Source organism: Acomys minous (genome assembly GCF_964271855.1).
Source record: "Acomys minous genome assembly, chromosome: 5".
Taxonomy (NCBI): domain Eukaryota; kingdom Metazoa; phylum Chordata; class Mammalia; order Rodentia; family Muridae; genus Acomys; species Acomys minous.
This window is the reverse complement of record NC_140494.1, coordinates 57475934-57491271: the sequence shown is the minus strand read 5'-3', so window position 1 is coordinate 57491271 and position 15338 is coordinate 57475934. Positions and strand designations below refer to the sequence as shown.

General features: G+C 43.2%; 1 protein-coding gene across 3 annotated transcripts in view; it reads left to right on the top strand.

Annotated features, from left to right (window-relative positions):
* The first annotated feature begins 3875 nt into the window (after positions 1-3875).
* The window catches only part of ZFR (zinc finger RNA binding protein), a 65800-nt gene continuing 54337 nt past the window's right edge, over positions 3876-15338 (top strand). For all 3 annotated transcript variants that reach the window (XM_084782590.1, XM_084782591.1, XM_084782589.1), the window contains exons 1-2: positions 3876-4030; positions 4320-4419. In XM_084782590.1, coding sequence (XP_084638716.1) covers positions 3994-4030; positions 4320-4419 — 137 coding nt within the window. In that variant the 5' untranslated portion in view covers positions 3876-3993. The remainder of the gene's footprint in view (positions 4031-4319; positions 4420-15338) is intronic.

Genomic DNA, 15338 nt, shown 5'->3' with positions numbered 1-15338 from the left:
TTTCTCCGACTAGCTCCACCTTGTGGCTAACAGAACTGCCAATTAACACTTCCCCATTTGTCTTGGGATGCTGATTGAGGTTCCTAATTACAACCCCAGGAGCTTTGGGAATCTAGAACTGCATTCTGAATCATCGAAGAATGATTAAGTTGTGCGTCCCCTGGCTTGATCATTCTTCAAGGACTTACTGTTGACTAGGCATCTGATACTGGCACTCAGCCCTCAGAATGATCATAGTTTGATGGGATGAACACACATCAATCAAACCATCACGCAGTAACTATAAGGTGGTAGCTGTGACAAGGCAACTAAGAATTGCCTTGGGCTCTGAGTACATGGTAACAATCTGCTCCCTTGAGGAGGTGACAGAGGGGACATCATAGAGGGATGCAGAGGCGGTGCTGACCCAGTTGAGTTTAGTCCTCTATACAGAGAACTAACAGGGCAAAAAGAAGCAAGAATTCTAGGCAAGGAGGGTGTGAGATGTCCTGTGGGGTGGGGAGGGGGGGCAGGGCATGGTAAGAAAGAGGTTAAGAGTGTTGGAATAAAGGCAATATGGAGTAGGATGATGACTAGGGAGGAAGGCCAGACTATGTGGAGTCTTTAAGTCTACTTAGAAGAAATGGGCTTTGTTCTGAAAAGGACGAGGAGCACAGGCCTCCACCACATATGCATTCTGAACCATTTCCTAACATCAAGATGCTAGATAGTACGGGTAGCTGCCTCCAGTCAAGCACTTCGTGTGGTTACGTGTGTGCGTGCTTGTGGGAGCCTGTACACATATGTGCATGTGTGTGCTTGCTTGTAGAAGCCAGAGGTGGATGGCAGATGGCTTTCTTAGTTGTCCTCCCCCTCATTTTTGGAGTTAAGTTGCTTTTGTTTGTTTGTTTGTTTGTTTGTTTGTTTTCTGAAACTGCAACCACGTTTTTGGCTGGACTGGCAGGGCAGAGAGCCCCAGAGATCTTCCTGTCCTGTCCCACTTTTACCCTTCTCCCCTCTCCCAGAGCGGAGGCTGCAGATGTGTGCACAGAAGCACATCCACGTCACACAAGCTTTTACATGGGATCCAAACTCTCGTCCGTGTGCTTGCTTGCACATCATGGACTGAGCCATCTCTCCAGTTTGCTTGCTTGGCTGTTGCTGATGCTGTTTTGTTTGGAAGGGGGATCTCAGGTGCCTTGGGTTGAGTTTAAAAAATTCCCATATAGCCAAGGACTGTACGGGACCTTGAACTTCTAATTCTCCTGCTTCTAGCTTCCCAGGCCTGAGATTACAGGGGCAGTCCATTGCACTCAGCTTATGTGCTAATGGGGACTGAAGCCAGGGCTTTAAGCACCTCAGTTTAGGCAGGCACTTTCCCAACTCAGTTACATCCACAGCCATCTCACTGGTCCATATAAAGAAGACATTGTTATTTCTATCTTAAGAGATTCCAAAATAGGAGCCAGGTGGGGTGGTTCACACCTGTAATCCCAGCACTAGGGGAGGCAGAGGCAGGGGGGTGGGTCATTGGAAGTTCAAGGCCAGCCTAGTCTACAAAGTGAGTCCAAGACAGCCAAGGCTACCCAGAGAAACCCTGTCTGAAGAAACAAAACAAAACCAACCAACCAAACAAAAAACCCAAATAACAACAATAACAAAAAGAGATTCCTAAAATTAAATAAATTCTAATCAGGACATTCCACTGCTAATTGTCCCGCCCCCCCCCAAAAAGGTCTTTCTTTAAATTCCAGTTGGCTCCAAAACAGATTTCCTAAACAAACCCAAGGATGAGGGCAAGCGAAAATACTTCATGTCTCTACACTTGCCTCTGAGATCAGTGCTGTTGCAAACCCGAGGCCACACCCCAAGGACAATTGCTGCAAAGAAGCCAGCTTCCACTTCAAGTTCACTGCTTGAAAAGTGTCAACACAATCCATCCTCTCACGACCTGCCAAGCAGCCAAACAGCAAATCAGCCTCAACAGAATGTCAACAATTTTATCGCGTGACTTTTCTCCTCCAGTTTAGAAACTGGAAGAGAAAATAACTTAGTAGTGGTGAGTGCAAATAACTTAATAGTGGTGAGGTTTATGAAAGCAGCTGCCGTCTGTCTGGAGGCTTATTTGTTCTGAAGTTCAAGGCAAGTCACTTTTTAAATATGGTTCTAATACCCTGAATGTAGGAGATTTTTTCCCCCTTAGCGACACAATTGGGAAACATCAGGGTTCTCAAAAACAATGACACTGATTTTCCCCCAAATGCTCTACGTTTTCTCTTTTGAAATGAGTAAAAAGACAAATCAGACAGGTTCTCTGAACCTGCACTTTTGTAGGAGGTATGGGGGTTGGCACAAATAAGAATTGAAGCATTGTTTCTGCTTTGAAAGGAAGGTAGAATAAAGCCCTGATTTCCACGGGTGAGTCCTGAATCACCGACTATTTTAAGGTTCACGTCTGACTCTTAAGAGGAGATAAGCAACAGGGGGGCTGGTGGATGGGCACAGAGAAGGTAAGAAGAAGGTGAGGCAAAGCTTTCGCATGCCTTGGTGGAGGCAGGGTAAAGGCAAGGTGACAGAAAACAGCCCAGGACAGGACTGAGCCCAGTAAGGTGGCACATACTCCTTATCTCCACACGCCAGCGGCTGATGCAGGATTCCTGGGAAACGGAGGCCGGCGCGAGCAGTGAGTGCCAGGTCCTTGGGCCAGCCAGCAAGACCCTGCCTCAAGACTAAAGAGATACCGCTCTAGTCAGAGTCCTGCTTGCACTTTGCAGGATGCCTTGAGCCCTGTCCCCAGCAGTAGAGGAGCCAGATAGAGTTGAGAGAGTAGGTGAGGGAGGGGGATGACAGAAAATGGCCTGTGAAAATAAAGAGATACCAACAGTAAAGTAGCTGTAAGGAAGACGTGGTTGCTTGCAGTCCCGCTGCAGTGTAGGCAGGTCTAGACCCTCCTGTCTCAGCCTCCCCCAAATGCTGAGATTACGCGGATGTGCCACTACACCCAACAAATCCGGGACTCTCACAGGGACCTTTGAACTGGTCCTTCCCTCGGTTCTGGCCAGAATGACGTCCTTGATGCTCTTGAATTTTTCCTCCACTGTCCTTCCTCCAGGTAGCTACCTGGGGGTCAGGTATTCCAGTGGTCTCCCTAACCGAACTACCTTATCATCAATTGTTTATTTTTAAAGCTCCAATCATCACCCACGAGTTTTCTCATACGCCAGAATAAAAATCCCACGTGAACGGGGGATTTTGTTTTGCTCACAGCACCTACAACATGTCATCTCTCTAGCATCAACGCCCAACACCTTGTTGGGGGCCAACATGGCCCTGAAAGACTGAAGGAGTCTGTGAGGTGGGGCGGGGGCTGGGGGTGGGCTCGGCAAGAGGTGTGACTCCGGTGGCAGGCAGGCCTCTAAGGGCAGATGCTTGGTACAGTGCCGCACTTCCCCTGCTTTTTCTCTCCTCTTCTCCCCTCCCCTTTTCAAAGGCAATTGACAGGCAACAGGAATTGGGCCAGCTCAAATTCTAATGGAAATTAAACTGGAGAGGAGGGCTGAAACACAAAGAACAAACGCAGATGCTAAAGTAAAGGAAACCAGTGAAAAAGTAAGGCGGCGAAAAGGCCAACAGACGTCACTCTATCTGGTCACGCTCCCCGACTCCCCCGCGGCCGGGCGGGGCGCTCCTCCTCCGCCTTGTAGCGGCCCCGCTGCGGCTACAAGTCACCGTCGCTTGGGGAAAAGGCCGGATCTTTAGTCCCGGGAGGGAGCCCTACGCCCGCACCCCAGAAATCTGTTCCTCCGGGGGCCTGCGCCAGACCGCCAGGGGTGGGGGGTGGGGGGTGGGAGCGTTGGCGCGGGCCGTGAGGACTACATCTCCCAGGATGCAGCGCACCGGCGCGCTTGCGCAGTGCGGCCGGAGGCGGCGGTCTGTTCTCCGCTGAGGAGGAGTGGGGCAGAGGAGGGAGGCAGCGGGTGAGAGTTCAGAGTTCAGCAGCAGCAGCCCGAGCCCATGATTCCCATATGCCCTGTAGTTTCTTTCACCTATGGTGAGTCTAATGTGGCCCGCGGAGGCCTCTGCCCTGCCCTTCCCCAGCCCCGGGTGGCGGGTAGGCGCGGGGGTTGGGGCCAGCTCCGGGGAGGAGGCGGCGGCCGCCACCCGGGCGTGCGAGTGAGTGAGGGAGTGCGGGGAGGGAGGCGGACGGCGGTGCGGCCGCGGCCCGGCCGGCCAGGGCGGCTTCTCACGGCCCTTTTTCTCTCCCTTGCCATCCCTCGGCGCCCCGACCCCTTCACGGCTGCCCTCCCGCCATGGGACCCGACTCTCCGTGCCCGCCGCAGTGCCCAGCCGGCTGGGGGAAGATGCCAAAATGGCGACCGGCAACTACTTTGGATTCACCCACAGCGGGGCGGCGGCGGCGGCGGCTGCGGCCCAGTATAGGTAACGGCTCCCCGGCCTCTCCCTTTTCCTCTCCCTCCGCGCCCCGCGGTCCCGTATCCCGCCGACGCCACGGCCCGCGGCCGCAGCCGCCCCCGCCCCCGCCGCACTGAGCCCCGCACCCTCCCCCCCCACGCCCCTCCCCCTGCCCAGTGGTACTCCGCCAAGCCGGCGAGCATCGGGGAGCGGCCCCGGGGTGGGGCGGGGGTGGGGGGGGGGGAGGAGAGACTACCGAGGGTTGGGGACGTGGAGGGCCGCCGGGGCCTTGGACGGCCCCGGAGGTAAAATGGCCTCCCGCGCGGCCTTGGAGCGGTGCCGAGCCGCCCGCCGCCGGCCCCTCGTCTTCCCCGTCCCCCGCCTCCGCCCTGCCAGCCCCCACCTCTTATCTGCCTTTGGCTTGGGGAAATGGAGAGGGAGGGGGCGGGCGGGGGACTCGCACCGAGTGCGGAGTCTAGGCGCAGCGGCCTCCACCTCGACGCCCCCCCCCCCCCCCGGGAACCCAGATAACGTGTCTTTGTGGGCACCGTCCCTCCCCTTGGTCCAGAGGCCCCGGTCCTCTTCCCCGCTGGTCCCTCAGCCGAACTGCCAGTTGGCTCGCTCGCGTCACTGCATCCTTCCCGTTCCCTTTGGTTTTCTTGCACTGAGAGATGTTATTATGCCAACCACCTGTGAATTGTTTAGCTGTTGGACTGGAAAAGATGTGCGAAGTTCCTAGTGCTGCTGCTGAGGGCAAAGCCTTTTTACCCATTGAGAACGGTTCCAGGTGGATCAGTGAGAGTCTCCTTTGGGGTCGGTTTCCCCCGGGGAAAAGAAAATGCGAGTGACTTATACTGAGTCACTGTAATGCACGGGGTGAATCCTCTACTTTCAAATAGCTGTCAGCCCCAAAGTAGCGATAATTCTTTATACATCTTATGGCAAACACAAAGTGAGGCACCGTTCCTTGGTCCAAGCCGTAAGCACACAGCTCCTGAGTATTTAGCTTTATGTATGCATTACATCGCACATCTTAGTATGTTAGGTACATCACAGTTAAACTCGGGTTTTTTGTTGTTGTTGTTGTTTTTGTTTTTTGTTTTGCTTTGTTTCATTTACCTTAGGCAAGTCGTGTATTAAAAGGGGCTCATTGGGAAACAAATTTTGAGTAACTGTGTCTTCATGGTTTTTATGACATTTGGGATGCATATATTTGAGTTTCCAGTGGCTTCCTCTGTAAAAATGGGATACTGGTTAATATTTGGGGGCTGAAAGTTCTATAGGAGAAAACCCAATTCTATGGAATCCTACAATGCAATTTACTGCAAGAGGTACTTTTGTATGTATTACTGAAAAAGAAAAATCTATGCCAATCAAAGTAGATACAATGCCCCCCCCATTAGTTTTTTAAGAAGTGTTAAAATTTGTAAATGTATTATATTGCTGACGTATGTATTGTACTGATAGTTGAAAGCTTTCATCTTACCTGACATAAGTCTCTTGAGGCTTGTGCTGAGAAATAGGACTTGAAATTATATATCAGAGCAAAATCTTGGAAATTTCAGACATTAACATGTCATTTGATTTACAAGTTTTGATACTAAACAAGCAGAACCTCAACTATTGTAGTAAAGCCTTTTGTGATGGGAGAGAACTTAATCAACTAAACAAATTTTTTTTTCTGGGAAATGAGAAAACTAATGGCATCTGTGGCCATAAATCTACTGCTGACGAGTACCATGTGTTCTAGAAAAAGCAGTGTATAACCATTAAACTTTTTTGTTCATCTTGTGCAGTATTTTTCTGTTTTCTTAATACTCACTGAATGGCAGAATTGCATTTTAACTGTTTAGGTACAATTGGGATTGCAGTTTTTAAAACTCCCTCCCCCCCATGCAGGCCTATAGATTAAACATCTTTTTTAATCCAATTAATATTTATGAGAATGTTCCAGTTACTGGGTTGGTTGATGATAATGTATGTTTTAAGGGAAAAGACTAGTCTTGATTTTGACTGTTAATGTATCACCAAAACTAATTATCAAGACACTCTTTCCTTTTACATAGACTTGTATGAAAGTTACTGGCACTTAGAAACAAGAATCCATGTCCAAAAATAATGTTTGAGGAAGATGAATAAATAACATTAATACTAACAATGTTGTTGATTCTAGCTAGAAACAGTTGCGATGGAACTTTAGGGGGTGGAAACCTTAGTTTGCATGCGTATGTATATGTTTCTTAATATGAAACATCTCAAACTTGGAAGTCTTTTACAAGTGGGTGAATTGCTTCACTATTACTGATGATAGATAAATCTTCAATTTAGTAATTCTGGTTCTTATCTTTCCTAGTCACATGGATATACAATATATTTGACGAAGTTTATCTTAGATTACCCTTTCCTACCTACTGGAAATGGAGGTCTATGTCTTCTGTGCTCCCTGGCAGTTGCTCTACCATAAAGTTACATCCCCAGTCCTAGCTTTGCTACTTTAATGGTACCCTGAAGAGTTAGTAGGATGTATTGTAAACAAGTCCCAAATAGCTTTTAGATGGTCTTCATTTGTGATGATTTATATTAAAACATTTCTATGTTAAACATTTATTCAATGTTTGTGTTGCAAAATCCCACCTTCTATTTTCCTGTTTTGTGTATTTGTTTAAGGAAAAGTAAACATGAAATGCCATTTGCTTTTTGAAGATTTGTTTCCTATTGGGAATTTTTTAAGTGTTCATTTGTATGTATTTATATATTTCTGATAAGATGTTTAGTTTATGGGTAGAGGCACAAGAAAAGCAAGTTCTCCCCTGGAAAATAACCAAACTGGCAGAAAGTGAGCTTAGTTGGAGAACTCTTCTGTTTGAGAAGGTATACTATTAGACACACAAAAGTTTTTTTAAAAAAAGAAAAAACTTAAGAAGGACACTCTCAGGGAAAAAACAAACAAAAAAGGAAAACCCCCACACACTTAAAAATAAGATGGGTATGTCTATATGTTTTATTTTTGAGGTAACATGTAGCCCATGCTAGCCTCACTGAACCCTGAGCTCTAGGTCTTCGTGCTTCTACCTTCCAGGCTCTGGGATTGCAGGCGCTGCTCTCGTTTGTGTTTTGTGATAGGGGTCACATGTCTCATGTTTTAGGCTAACCTTAAATCCACTGTCACAACCTTAAACTACTGATTCTCCTGCCTTAACTGGCAGTGTGCTTCCATGCTGCCATACTCAATTTATAGTATAATTGTTTTATTTATTATAGGCTACTGTTCTGTGTGGGGGTGAGTGTGCGCAGTGGAATGTGTGTCTAGTACACCTGTGGAAACAAGATTCCAACTTTCAGGAGTCACTTCTCTCCCTCTCTCATGTATTTTGGGCACCAAAGAGTCGCTAGATTTGTAGGGCAAATGTTCTTACCTGCTGTCTTGCTGACCTAAGATAGGTGTTTTGTTTTTGTTTGTTTGTTTGTTTTTAGACACAGTTTCTCTGTGCAGCCTTGGCTGTCCTGGACTCACTTTGTAGACCAGGCTGGCCTCAAACTTAATGATACCCCTGCCTCTGCCTCCCGAGTGCTGGGATTAAAAGCCTGTATGCCACCACGCCTGGCTTTTAAGATGATTTTTAATTGAGAGTGTAGGGACTCTGATATTTTCCTAATAGACATCTTCCACTCACCCTCTTAAGGTGAGCTTTTCAAAGTACTCAAGGGAGTTTTTTTTGTTCTTGTTTTTGAGATATCGTCTGACCATGTTGCCTTGTCTGTTTTGGAATTTACAGAGAAATGCCTGCTTCTGCCTCCTGAGTGCTGGAATTAAAGGCACATTCCATCTCTCCCAACAGTACTTGGGGATATACAAAATATGTAATAAAAAATAATATAACCGGGCATGGTGGAGCACACCTTTAATCCTAGCACTTGGGAAGCAGAGGCAGGTGGATTGCTGTGAGTTTGAAGCCAGCCTGGTCTACAAATCAAGTCCAGGACAGCCAAGGCTACACAGAGAAACCCTGTCTCGGGGAAAAAAAAATAATAACAATAATGGTTTATATTCTCCAGTGAGTAGAAAAACAATCATTTCTTTTAGTGTTTTAAGCAGCCATTTTCTCTTATTCTTGAGAAAACCTTTCAAATTACCTTGTAATTTTCACATTTGTCAATGTACTTGTCCTTCAGATAACTTCAATCTCTAGCTGGTACTTAAACTAGTTTTATTTTCCTAGATATAACTTTTGGTATCATTAATACCTCAATGTTATTTTACCGTCAATAAAGTTGCTATTTAAAATGATCATTTGACAACATTTTTAGCATTCTTAACAATATTTATTGAATCCAGAGAAAGTAAAGTTGTATAAATGTGCAAAATAATTACTCCCCTCATATTTAGACTCCCACAGACCTCCTGCCTTAGCCTCCAAGTATTAACAGACTGACCTTGAGTCATGGTTGCCTACTTGGTGAGCACTTGAGAACCTCTAGTCAATCAAAAAAAAACTTAAATTAAAATTTCTAGTAAATAGAAGGCATTTCATCTAATGATTTTGAGGTGTCTTTGGGACGTGTGTTTCAAAAGTGTCTTAACTCACTAAAATAATTTGGGCATGCAAACAATAACCTTGAACAGGCTGATTAGCCAATGAGTTTAGGTTTTTGTTTTTTCTTTGATACCTTGTACTTGAGTGTAGAGTTAGTAATATTGTTTCAAAGTAACACTAGTAGGGTATAAAGACTACTCTCTCATGAAAAAGTAAAAAAAGAAAAACCAGATGAACAGGTTTTGAAGATGGAATTTTACTGGCTGTTAACTTTTTTCGACTGCTGTGTACTAGTTTTCCCCCATTGGTGAGTCAGAGAACCTAAGATGACTATATTAAATGTATGAGCTTGCCAGGCATAGTGACACACACCTTTAATCCCAGTGCTTGGGAGACAAAGGCAGGTAGGTCATTGGAAGTTCGAGGCCAGCCTGCTTTGCAAAGTGAGTCCAGGACAGTCAAGTCTACACAGAGAAACCCTGTCTCAAAAAAAAAAAAACAAAAACAACAACAACAACAAAAACAAAAAACAAGAAAAGAAAAAAATCTATGAGCTTAAAATAATGAAATTGTTCTCCCCCTACCCCCCAAAAAAGGACAGCTGCTATTAGACTTCTACCATTTCCTATATATTCTATTGATAGTCTAGGGAGTGGGTTGAAAGGATTGGGATTAGAGTAAGCCAGAATAACCATGTTCAAGTGTGTGGCTAGGTATGCTTTACATTGCCTTTATGGTAATACACTGTCTGAAAAACATTTGGGAGCTAGTTAAATTTGAGTCTCAGCTCCATTTCTTTATTCTACTAGCTGAGATTTTTTTTTTCACCCACATTTTGTCAGGGTGAAAATTAAATAGAATACTGTGAGTGTGAGGCCAGCCTGGTCTACAAACTGAGTCAGGCCAAGACTACACAGAGAAACCCTGTCTTGAAAACCCAAACCAAACAAAAACAAACAATACTTCCTAGCCTAGAGCATGGGTTTTAGAAAGTATGCCTACCAATGCTGTAGGAGTTCATCTATTTTTAAAGAAATCCCAACTTATGTCTACCATATGATTATTATAAAGTAGGTGCTGGTATCAATTTCATTTCAGTAGGGAAGGAAGAAAAACTTTGTAAATAATAGTAAGTAGTATAATTATTCAATTTAACATGCACAGAGTTCAATAAATTTTCTGTAACTAAATCATAAAAGGGCTGACTTTCTTGAGCTGGATATGACGGTGTGCACTTGTGATCCCAGGACTTGAGCTTAACCTGAGTAAATTCAAGGCCACCCTGACCTACAAAGGGAGGTCCTGCCTCACCAAAACAAATCCTTATTCTAACCATTGCAGCAATAGTAGATTAAGCTACTAAATTTCATACAAGTCCTGTTTAAGCTAGTGCCCCACACCTAAGATATGTCTACAGGACTGCCCATGTTTATATAGCTGTAAACCTTTTGAGTAGAGATAAAACTAGTGAGATCTGTAAGACGTGTTAAGAAAAATATACAAAAGAATAGTCATAGAAGAGGTTATGTTAATTAAATGTTTTAAAAGTTAGAATCATTGAGACTGGGGAGATGGCTCAGCAGTTAAGAGCACTGACTGCCCTTCCAGAGGTCCTGAGTTCGATTCCCAGCAACCACATGGTGGTTCACAACCATCTATAATGTGATCTGATGCCTTCCTCTGGCCTGCAAATGTATATGCAGATAGAGCGCTCATGTAAGGTAAATTTACCTTGACTTTTACGTTGAAAAGTCAACTGTTAAATTAACTCTAATATACTTAGTATAATTCCAGACTTGAGATTTCTGAATATCTCTAGTTGTTTAAGTAACTCATAAAGGGATCTTAATGATTGTAGTAAAACAAGAGTAGTTAGGACATTTTGTAAGAAATGATTAAGAAGGACTTGGAAAAATAAAATAGAAGGACAGACAGATCATTAAATTAAAGACTTTAGAGATAGAGCTTTGCTTATAGATAGAAGGCTCAAAGTAAAAGTATGTTTTTGTTTTCTCAGTCAGCTACATTGTTACTAAGAAATTACATGGGGGTGAAATAGAGTCTTTGGGCTTAGAAATGTAGCTTGCAGCATTAGAATTACATGTTTAATCTATTTAGTAAAGGTTAAAAGGTCAACACTGTCCTTATTCATAAATTGTTCATGTCACCGCTTGGTTAGAGCTCAGGATTAAGGTCATTTTTCAGGTATGGCACCTTTTAGTGTTTGATAAAGCAAAGTCCCTGAAGTATAACTCTTAATGCATAGAGATCAAATTAATAAAATAAGCATTGTGCTTTTTGTTTCTTTGAATATTTTGTATGTTAAAAGACATTTGAAACATACACACAGTAAGTAAGTAAATAAATAAATAAATAAATAAATAAGGACTGGAGAGATGGCTCAGCAAGTTAAAAGCGCTTCCTGCTCTTACAGAGGACCTGAGTTCAGTTCCCAAACCCACATTGTAGTGGCCTAGAACCATCTCAAGCTCTTAGTTCCAGGAGGTCCAGTGCTCTCTTCAGACCTCCTCAGACAATACTTATACACACAAATTCTTTTTTAAATGTCTTTTAAAATAGTGGAAATAATTCTTTAAAATAATTTGAGATAGGGCTGGAGAGATGGCTCAGCAGTTAAGAGTACTGGCTGTTCTTCCAGAGGGCTATAGTTCAATTCCCAGCAACCACATGGTGGCTTGCAACCGTCTATAATGTGATCTGGTGCCCTCTTCTGGTCTGTAGGTGTGCATGCAGGTAGAGCACTGTATACATAATAATACAGTCTTTTTTTGTTTGTTTGTTTTTTGTTTTTTGTTTTTTGTTTTTCGAAACAGGGTCTCTGTGTTAGCCTTGGCTGTCCTGGACTCACTTTGTAGACCAGGCTGGCCTCGAACTCACAGCGATCCGCCCGCCTCTGCCTCCCGAGTGCTGGGATTAAAGGCGTGCGCCAAATTAAAGGCCGGCTAATAATACAGTCTTAAAAAAAAAATGCCGTGAGATGGTGATGCACACCTTTAATCCCAGCACTCAGGAGGCAGAGATGGGTGGCTCTCAAAAGCGTTCCAGGCCAGCCTAGACTGCAAGAGCAAGTTCTGTCTGGGACAGCCAGAGCTAAACAGAAAAACCTTGTCTCCAAAATCTTAAAAAACAAAACTATTGAAACAAGATATATGTAAAAAGAAAACTGAACATACGTGATAATTTGGTATTATGTTGAAGTAAGCACACTTGTGTAGCCCCCACTTAAACAGAACATTATCAGCATCCCAGGAGGCTTCCACACTCTTCCAGTTTTTTGGAGATTCAATATTATTTGTCAAGTCGTTTCACAGTTCCTATCAGTGTTAGCATTATTCCTTAGGTGTTTACAGGACAGCAATAAGGATTTGAAATGTAAACCTGGTTATCAGCTTCATGTTTGGTGATCCACGACTAAAGCAGAATATGTATAAAACCGACCTGTATACGTGTTTTGAGTGAATAAATAACTTTCTCTGGTAGAGCCAGAGAAAGAAACAGACTGAACTCTCAATCGGGTAGGACCTGGGAATTGAACTCAGGTGGTCTGGCTCCAGTACCAGGGCCTTTACCCAATGAGCCACCTATCTGCCTGACAGGCTGCTTGTTCTTTTTCTTCTGGGTGAATGAATAGTCCTGACTGCCTGAATAAATGTCAGTGTTTGACCTGGTTTTCATGAATTCCATTAGAAAGCATTTTATATTACCCAACAGCTTTTAGTATAACTAATACTTTCTTTTATGAACTATTCGGTTATTTATAGTAGTTATAAGGACTTCAAATACTGTTGTACAGTCCTTATAATTATTGTTGGGCATAATTGTTATCCTCTAAAATCAGGTTTTTTTTTAAAGATTTATTTATTTATTACTTAAACAGTATTCTGCCTGCATTGTGAGCTTGCAAACCAGAAGAGGGCACCAGATCTCATTATAGGTGCTTGTGAGCCACCATGTGGGTGCTGGGAATTGAACTCAGGACCTTTGGAAGAGCAGACAGTGCTCTTACCCTCTGAGCCATCTCTCCAGCCCCTGTAATCAGTTATTTAAACTGGCCTTCTCCCTTTATTTGTTCATTCCTCATTAAGGTTCCTTCCACACACACCACTTTGAAGAGCAATGAAAACTATCTACCCTCAGAACGTCTTCAGCATGCTACACTCATGCTTCAGTAGTTTTCAGTCTCTTGTTAACAAGACAGTTTTTCCTGTGCCTTAGAGAACTTCTCATGGTTCTCAGGTTCAGCAGACAGAATCAAAATGGCCTAATCTTACAGGTTTAGCACTGAAGTTTCCTTCCATTTCTGTCCAGCATATTTACTTATTTGATAAAGTATTTTGTTTTCACGTTTAGATATCTTTTTGGTTTTTTGTTTGTTTTGTTTTTGGGTTTTTTTGTTTTGGTTTGGTATTTCAAGACAGAGTCTCTCTTTGTTAGCCTTGGCTCTCCTGGACTCGCTTTGGAGACCAGGCTGGCCTTGAACTCACAGCAATCCATCTGCCTCTGCCTCCCAAGTGCTGGGATTAAAGGCCTGCACCACCACACCTGGCCCTTTTTGGTTTTTCAAGACAGGCTTTTTCTCTGTGTAGTCCTGCCTGTCTGGACTCACTTTGTAGACCAACCACGCTGGCCTCAAACTCACAGAGATCTGCCTGCCTCTGCCTCCTTCTACTGGGATTACAGACATGTGCCACCACATCTGGCTATGTTTAGATATCTTATGTTGGGACAATTTCTAGTTATTTTCATACATTTTTGTAGCTGGATACTAAGTACTCGATTGCTTTTGCGACTTTGAAAAATTGTAACAAATTTATATTGGTGTGAGAGAAGTGCTTTAGATTAATCAAAAAGGTACCATCTCTCTTAGACATTTTAAAGTATGTAGTTCAATGCTGTTAAATATATTTACTTTGTTGTGAAACATATTTCCAGATAGCCCATGGTAATGCCCATTCTTCTTTCTTTTTCTATGAATTTTAACACATCTAGATATCTTTAGAAAGGTACAGGTATAGTAGTTGAATAATACAATATCTATTGTTTTATGTTTGGCTTTTTTCACCTACCATAGCATCCTTAAAATTCATCAGTGTTGCAACTCTACAGAGTTTCCTTCCTTTTTTTAAAGTTATTTTATTTTATTTTTATTTTTTTCAAGCTTTATTATTTATACAGTATTCTGCCTACATATGAGCCAACAGGCCAGAAGAGGGCACCAGATCACATTATAGATGGTTTTGAGCCACCCTGTGGTTACTCGGAAATTAACTCCGGACCTTTGGAAGAACAGCCTTAACCTCTGAGCCATCTCATCCAAAGTTTCCTTCCTTTTAAAGATTAAACACATGCCAGCACTCGGGAGGCAGAGGCAGGCGGATCGCTGTGAGTTCGAGGCCAGCCTGGTCTACAAAGTGAGTCCAGGACAGCCAAGGCTACACAGAGAAACCCTGTCTCGAAAAACTAAAAAAAAAAAAAAAAGATTAAACACATGCTGCTAAATGGTTATACCACGTGTTTTCATTCCTTTCTTGGTGAACAGTTGGAGTTGTTTCTACCTTTTGGCGTTTGTTACATACATACATACATACATACATACATACATACATACATACTCACTCATTCACCTGGATACTACTATTAATGTTTTTATATATTATACTCAAAAGTGGGTTGCTAGATCAATGATAGTTTTAATTTCTTAAACAACTTTCATAGCTTCCTCAACACCTTTTTTTAATTAAACATCTTTTATTTTTTACATATACATTTATATTATACATCTATACATTAAGCTACCTATAGCAAGAAGAACCATGACACAATCAGGAATTAATATAAATGTTACATTCTTAGTGTTTTGATTATTTGTATTTGAGAGCCTTGAAGAAAACATCTTTCCTATCTTGGTGTGTCTAAAATTCTGAATGTAAATTATTGTCCATCACATCTGTCATTATGAACTTAAAACATGTATCTAGACCTAAGAACATCCTAATTCCTAAACAGCTAAGCTTCATGGTAAAACTAGTTACCTGGTCTTCAAGTCCATCAGAGACTTGAGAAGGAATAAACTTGATTACCTGAGTATGCCGGGAATACAGGTTAGTAGCTTTCCAAATGAGAAAATGACAGAGACAGTCTGCTACCTGTGTAGTCACCCAAAACGCTATAATGTTGGGAGCATCTTCTTCAGCCTTCTGGCCCAATATATCTGACAAACATTTGTGAGGCAGAAACTGTTGAGGACTTGATTACTCTGTCTTGGCAGAGTTTAGCTGTTGACTCTGCTGGCATCCAAGCTTGCCCTTTTTTAGGCAGAATTCTGTCTGTGGTAGAAATGAGGACATTTTGCCCAGTGGCTTGTTTGCCACATTTGAAGCCATCTCCATA